Source organism: Staurois parvus, unplaced genomic scaffold (genome assembly GCF_062004578.1).
Source record: "Staurois parvus isolate SC_StPar_1 unplaced genomic scaffold, SC_StPar_1.0 ptg000132l, whole genome shotgun sequence".
Taxonomy (NCBI): Eukaryota; Metazoa; Chordata; class Amphibia; order Anura; family Ranidae; genus Staurois; species Staurois parvus.
The window spans coordinates 2,973,072-2,980,479 of NW_028317928.1; the positions used below are offsets into that span (position 1 = coordinate 2,973,072).

Below are 7,408 nucleotides of genomic sequence, written 5' to 3' on the forward strand. Positions count from 1 at the left end.
TACTGATATGGACTGGGTAATGTGTTAGGAACGTAATGATGCCCCATCGTTTGATGGAAATGAAAATGATCGACCTACAGAGGACTGAATTCAAAGACACCCCGAAAAACAAAGTGAAGAAATGATGCAGCAGGCGAGTCCATTTTGCTGAAATTTCATTGCAGCAACTCAGAATGGCCCTCAGTAGTTTGTATGGCCCCCACGTGCTTGTATGCATGCCTAACAACGTCGGGGCATGCGCCTAATGAGACAACAGATGGTGTCCTGGGGTATTTCCTCCCAGATCTGGACCAGGACATCACTGAACTCCTGGACAGTCTGAGATACAACCTGGTGGCGTCGGATGGACCGAAACATGATATCCCAGAAGTGTTCTATTGGAATTGGTTCAGGCGAGCGTGGGGGCCATTCAATGGTATCAATTACTTCATCCTCCAGGAACTGCCTGCATACTCTCCCCACATGAGGCTGGGCATTGTCGTGCACCAGGAGGAACCCAGGACCCAATGCACCAGGAGGAACCCATGACCCACTGCACCAGGAGGAACACAGGACCCACTCCACCAGCGTAGGGTCTGACAATGGGTCCAAGGATTTCATTCCCATACCTAATGGAAGTCAGGGTTCCATTGTCTAGCCTGTAGAGGTCTGTGAGTCCTTCCATGGATATGCCTCCCCAGGCCATCACTGTCCCACCACCTACTGACATGGTTTAAAAGTACAGCCATGCCGCTCTACACTTACATGTCCAGCCAACACAACACAGATCAGTGCGACGGTGTGACATCAGAGAGGAGCTACATGCATGACGCCACGCCGCCACATTGATCCATGTTGTGGCAGCGGGACATGTAAGTGTATAGTGGTATTTCTGTACTTTTGAGCCTGTCAGTTACTCTATTGCTTGTGGAAATTCTGTTTAATAAATGCTACACTATGAGGTATATTTTATTCATGGTGTGTGGCGCTACTTCATGAGCTTGTGAGTGGATGACAGCCCCTAGTGGAGGATAAAGGAAGGAGTTGGCCAGACCTGTGGAGACCAGTGGGAACCGGGACTAATGCCTAGTTATGGAATGAAATGAGCTCCTCAGCTGCTTATAACCTGGCAGCTCATCCATGTGGTGAGTGTGTATTTTGCCCATCTGGTGGAGGAGATGCACAGTATTCCTGGTGTTATTTGGTGTTAAACAGTCCCTGCGGTGGTGGTATGGAAGATGAATTGATTCTTCTGTGAACACAGACATACCTTGGACACTATTTTTATTTTATAGTTCTTTTTGGGACTTTATTATCATAGCATTGTATTTTGTATGTTACACATTTGTTATAAGCTTTATTTGTTTAGAGCTGCAATTTATGTTGTAATTTTTATACGGTAGGGGTGTAGTGATCTTTATTGCAAGTAGCTCGAGATTCCACTAATTTTCTAGTGTTGACTGTTAATTTTTTATTTAGTGTTCCATCTTTGGTATTACAGGGAAGAATAGTGCCTCATTGCTGGTGTCAGTGAAGAAATAGTGCCTCATCATTGGTGTAAGTGAACGAATAGTGCCCCATCATTGATGTCAGTTTGGGAATTATTGCCCTGTTCTTGGTGTCAGTGGGAGCAATAGTGCCCCATCATTGGTGTCGCTAAAGGAATAGTGTCCCATAATTGAGGAGTGTAGAAAGTATTGCCCTGTTCTTGGTGACAGTGGAGCAATAGTGCTCCATCATTGGTGTTGGTGAAGGAATAGTGTCCGATCATTGATGTCAGTTTGGGAATTATTGCACTGCTGTTGGTGTCAGTGAGAGGAATAGTTCCTCATCATTGGTGTCAGTTAAGGAATAGTGTCCTTTCATTGAAAGCAGGGCAGGAATTATTGCCCTGCTCTTGGTTTCAGTGGGAGGAATAGTGCCCCATCATAGGTGTTAGAGAAGGAACAGTGCCCCATCATTTAAGCCAGTGCAGGGATCATTGCCTTGCTGTTGGTGTCAGTGGGAGGAATAGTGCCTGAAGGGCCATAAAAAAGTGAGCGAAGTGCTGCATCCGGCCCCCAGGCCACAGTTTGGAGACCACTGGACTATAACATAGACCAAGAACAAGGATTGGGAATTTTCAAATTTCTGAATTACAATCCGAAGAGTCCATGTAGAGTTTGCCCCTCGATGGATGATACTATTTTATGAATGGTTACTGTATTTAGCTTTTGTGACTCACCTGTGTTGATCTCTATAGGGACGTCCTCCTCTTTAATCCTCACATGTCGTTCTTCCTCCTCCTCAGATTCTGAGCTATCTGTGAATAAAGATGAGAGTGAAGCCCCCTGTACTGAGATGTATGAGAGACCCCAGAGAGTGTGTGTGGGGGGAGACTGGTCACATCTCAATGACATGATGTGAGGAGGAGAGCCGGAGTCTAATAGAGGCTGATGGCTCCTGACACCCCCACTGGGCACATACTGTCCCCCCATTACTGTCTACTGACAGAGGAGGGGGGAGAAGAAGAGATGGTTGTAGTGATTGAACAAGGAGGATCTGGGACTCTTCTCTAGATTTTGTGTTTATTCCTCACCTGTGCTGATCTCCGGAGGATCTTCCTCCTCTTTACATGGATCATCATCCCTCATATATGTCTCTTCTTCATCTTTTACTTCAACTTTAACAACAATCAGGCCTTCACCCTGGATAAGACACCATACAGAAAGATATTACATATAACGAATTGATAGAGACGAGGAATACCAGTGTTAATTAAGATCCTCAGTCCCATCTACCTGATCCTCCTGAGGGATCTCCTGATGTTCCTGTGTGGAGTCCCGGGAATACAGAGGGCGGGGACATCTCTCTGGTGGGTTCCCATGACTGGATCCATCTGTAGGAAACACACACACTGACTGAATACATTGTTTGTATGTCTTTATATCAGAGGATGTGTGTATCTAGGTGGATCCTCAATACAAGAAATAATAGTCTCCTCTTACCCGGTGATTTGAGGGGCAGCCGGTTCTCCATCATGCCTTCCTTCTACAGCAAATCCTTGTGTCCTTCTAAATACTTCCACTCACAAAGAAATATAAAGTGACAACCTGACACCCTGAACCTGACATACTATGTCTTTCTATCAGAGGATGTGTGTATCTAGGTGGATCCTCAATACAAGAAATGAAAGTCTCCTCTTATCCGGAGGTGTGAGGGAAGGCCGGTCCTCCATCATGACGTCCTTCTACAGATCCTTGTGTCCTTCTATATACTCTCACTCCTCTATTGTTTCTATGTCTTTATATCAGAGGATGTGTGTATCTAGGTGGATACGAGAAATGAAAGTCTCCTCTTACCCGGTGATGTGAGGGGCAGCCCGTTCTCCAGCATGATGTCCTTCTACAGATCTTTGTGTCCTTCTATATACTCCTACTCTTCTATTGTTTCTATGTCTTTATGTCAGAGGATGTGTGTATCTAGGTGGATCCTCAATACAAGATATGAAAGTCTCCTCTTACCCGGTGATTTGAGGGGTGGACGGTTCTCCATCATGAAGTCCTTGTAGTGATCCTTGTGTCCTAGATGCTCTCAGTTTTCTGGATGTCTCTGTATGTAAAATGTATTGTAAAAAAAAAATTGAAAATAAAGTTTGTCTTAAATAAATGTGAACCTGACTGCCACAGATGCCTCAGTCTTGGAGGAGACATTTCCAATAACAGAACAATGCAAAAGTCAGAAGAGGTCCTCAGCACAATTTTGAAGCTAGCCAGCAGAAAAAAAAGCTTCTCAAATTCTCAAGGCAAAAAAATGCAGAGATAAAGGCAATTTACAATCATAAAAACCAGCACATCCCTGCTGAAAGGAGAGAGATCTGTGTTGTTTCCACTCATGGATCTCTCTCCTGTCAGCTGCTCCGCTGATCACCAAGTCCCGGCCATGAAACGCTGACTGGGACCCTGTGATTGACACCTATGGCAGCATGGGTAGGACAGCACGCACGCCCCCCTACATGGAAATGCAGAGTCACGTATATATGTGTCCATTCACACACAGAGCTCTACCCCTCCTGATTGACTCACTGGCTGTGATTGACTGGCTGCTGCCTCAGACAATCAGGAGTAATAGTTCCTGGAGAACCGAAGCTCTCAAGGACATCACTGGATCAGGATGGAGCTCAGGTAAGTATTGGGTGGGCTGGGGGCTTGCTATACACAGAAGGTTTTTTATCTTCATGCACAGAATGGATGAAGGTAAAAAACTTAGAGCCTTTAGAACCTTTTTAACCACTTCCAGTCCGGACACTTTCACCCCCTTCCAGTCCAGGCCAATTTTCAGCTTTCAGCGCTACCACACTTTGAATGACAGTTGCGCGGTCATGCAACACTGTACCCATATGAATTTTTTAAGCATTTTTTGAGACAGATAAAGCTTTATTTTGGTGGTATTTATTCACCACTGGGATTTTTATTTTTTTTTGCTATGTAAATGAAAAAGTCCAAAAATTTAGAAAAAAAGTGTTTTTATAAAATTTTGCAAATAAATAGTATTTCATCATAAATTTTTGGCCAAAATTTATTCTATTTTCTTTTTAGTAAAAAAAAAAAGAACCCAAATTAGTTTATAACCAAAAATTATAATTTTTAAACATTTTTTTTTACATTTATTTTTTTTATATTATTATTTATTTTAATTTTTTTACATACTGTCACCCTAGCAGTACAGTGTCACCATGGTGACACAGTACTACTTGTGGGGGGTGATGAAGATTTTTTTATTTTTTTTTTACACTGCCAGGGAGCGCGTACAAGCAGGGAGCGCGCACAAGCAGGGAGCGGGGATGCTTTGGCCACCCGACCCTGCACTGCCTCCGTCCGGCCGTTTATATACAACGGGCAGACGGGAGGTGGTTAAGGCTACTTTTACACTAAACCACCGCAAAAACACAACAAAAACGCATTGGTGATTTTACCGCGCTGAATGTTTTTTAAAGGACACGTGACTTAAAAACTGCACCAAAAGCGCTTTTCAGAGGCGCTTTTCAGGTGTTTTCCAATTATTTCAAAGGAAAGTGGCATTTTTTATTTTTAACTCAACAAACATGCTCCAAAGATGCTGCAAGCAGGAGTTTTTACACCGCAACAGAAGCGCAATGCCCCAGTGTGAAAACATGCATAGACATAGATTGGGAAGCATTTTTCTTGAGCTTTTCAGGCACTTTTTTTAACCGCTTCCCGACCGCCCTATAGCAGAAATACTGCTACAGGGCGGCACGGCTGCACAAAATCACGTGTATATATATATATATATGTGATTTTGCATTTCCGGGTAGGGGGCGTGCATGAGCCATGCACACATGCCCTACCCGCGCCGCCGTTCGCGGCCACGGCTGTCAATCACCGGGTCCCGGACGGTAATTACTTACCAGCACCCGATGATTACCGAGGATCTCCGACAGGGAGGAGAACTGTTTTGTTTACTAACAGTTCTCCTCCCTGTCAGCTCGAGCACACTGCACAGCACAGACATCCAAAGCAGTGTGCTTACAGTGAAGCACACAGACCCCCACCCCACAGTAAAACGCTCCCTGCACACAGTTAACCCTTTGATCGCCCCTCATATTAACCCCTTCCTGCCCAGTGCCATTAGTGCAGCGTCAGTGCTTTTTATTAGCACTGATCACTTTATTGGTGTCACTAGGAATGTCACTGACACCAAGTTAGTTCCCCCCCAAGGATCTCCGACAGGGAGGAGAACTGTTTTGTTTACTAACAGTTCTCCTCCCTGTCAGCTCGAGCACACTGCACAGCACAGCCATCCAAAGCAGTGTGATTACAGTGAAGCACACAGACCCTGCCCCACAGTAAAACACTCCCTGCACACAGTTAACCCTTTGATCGCCCCTCATATTAACCCCTTCCTGCCCAGTGCCATTAGTACAGCGTCGGTGCTTTTTATTAGCACTGATCACTTTATTGGTATCACTGGGAATGTCAGTGACACCAAGTTAGTCCCCCCCCCAGTGTCAGAGTATCTGCCGCAGTCCCGCTATAAGCTGCTGATCGCCACCATTACTAGTAAAAATGTACAAAAAAAATTCCAGTACATATCGCCATTTGTAGATGCTATAACTTTCACGTAAACCAATTAATTTGCACGTATTGCGATTTTTTTTTTCAGCAAAGACACGGAGCAGAATACATTTGGCCTAAATTTATGACGAAATTTGATTTTTAACATTTTTTTTTTACTGGACATGTTTAATAGCAAAAAGTCAAAAATATTGTTTTCCTAAAATTGTCAGTCTTTTTTTTTTTTAATAGCACAAAAAATAAAAACCACACAGGCGATCAAATACCACCAAAAGAAAGCTCAACTGGTAGAAAAAAAGGACATAAATTGCATTTGGGTGCAGTGTTGCATGACCGCGCAATTGTCAGTTAAAGTAACGCAAAAAATGGCCTGGTCAGGAAGAAGGTGGGGGGGAAATCCTCTGGAGGGCGAGGGGTTACCACAAAAGCGCTTCAAAAAACTGTGTGCAAGTAGTCTAAGGCTTTAGAACCTGGCTCCGCCCCTGAGGGAGGCAATACCCCACCCTCGCCGGGCAAAAACAAAGAGCAACAGCTCCTCCTGGACCATTTCTGTCTAATGGACTGTAATTAGAAGCTGGCGGGTAGCCAATCAGAGTGTGGTGGGAAGTCACGTGTGCATGTGTTGTGTAGCAATGGATCAGCACAGGGACCTGAGGACTTTGCTCAGTCCCAGGACAGTTCTGCTGGGAGGGTATGTCCATAGAAGTGTGTATGTTGGAACTCCAGTGACCCATAGCATGCACAGGGGATTCCAAGCAGGGGGTGGGGCGAAGGCATGTAGGAGTCTGTAGAAGCCTGCATATAATCCAGTGCTGGGACCCCCTTCTCTCATAATAAGAAGACATTATTACCTCCTCCTCCCTGGGCTCACACTCTCCAGAATCACACCACTTCACAAAGATTCCTCCCCTCCTAGGAATTCTTCCGGGCTTCAAAAAAATGGCCGCTATCCCTCCTTTGCTAAGAACACATCTCCTGTCACGTGGCAGCCTGGCGGCCTCTAGTGGTAGTTCTTTCTCTACAGTTCTGGGTCATCCAAGTGCAACGGCTGGGCGTAGCTATAGCAACCAGTAAGTGGCTATGCGGAAATGTCAGTTCCAGAGGGACACACGGCAGATGTGTGGTGCTGATGGTGTCCTGTCTGAGCTATAATAATAATGAGATCCCAGTGTTACCCACTTGCCCTCCAGAGGATTTCCACCCCTTCCTGACCAGGCCATTTTTTGCGTTGCGGCGCTGCGCTACTTTGACAATTGTGTGGTCATGCAACGCTGCACCCAAATGAAATTTACGTCCTTTTTTTTTTCCACGAATAGAGCTTTCTTTCGGTGGTATTTGATTGCCTGTGTGTTTTT

The 7,408-nt window shown here is 45.0% G+C and overlaps 1 protein-coding gene across 1 annotated transcript in view; it reads right to left on the reverse strand.

The window, feature by feature from the left end:
• LOC149466162 (uncharacterized) overlaps positions 1-7,022 on the reverse strand; it is a 64,592-nt gene extending 57,570 nt beyond the window's left edge. Inside the window, 5 exon segments of the mRNA XM_089672707.1 lie at positions 2,204-2,281; positions 2,558-2,666; positions 2,760-2,857; positions 3,483-3,570; positions 6,905-7,022. Coding sequence (XP_089528833.1) covers positions 2,204-2,281; positions 2,558-2,666; positions 2,760-2,857; positions 3,483-3,516 — 319 coding nt within the window. The 5' untranslated portion in view covers positions 3,517-3,570; positions 6,905-7,022.
• Positions 7,023-7,408: the final 386 nt, after the last annotated feature.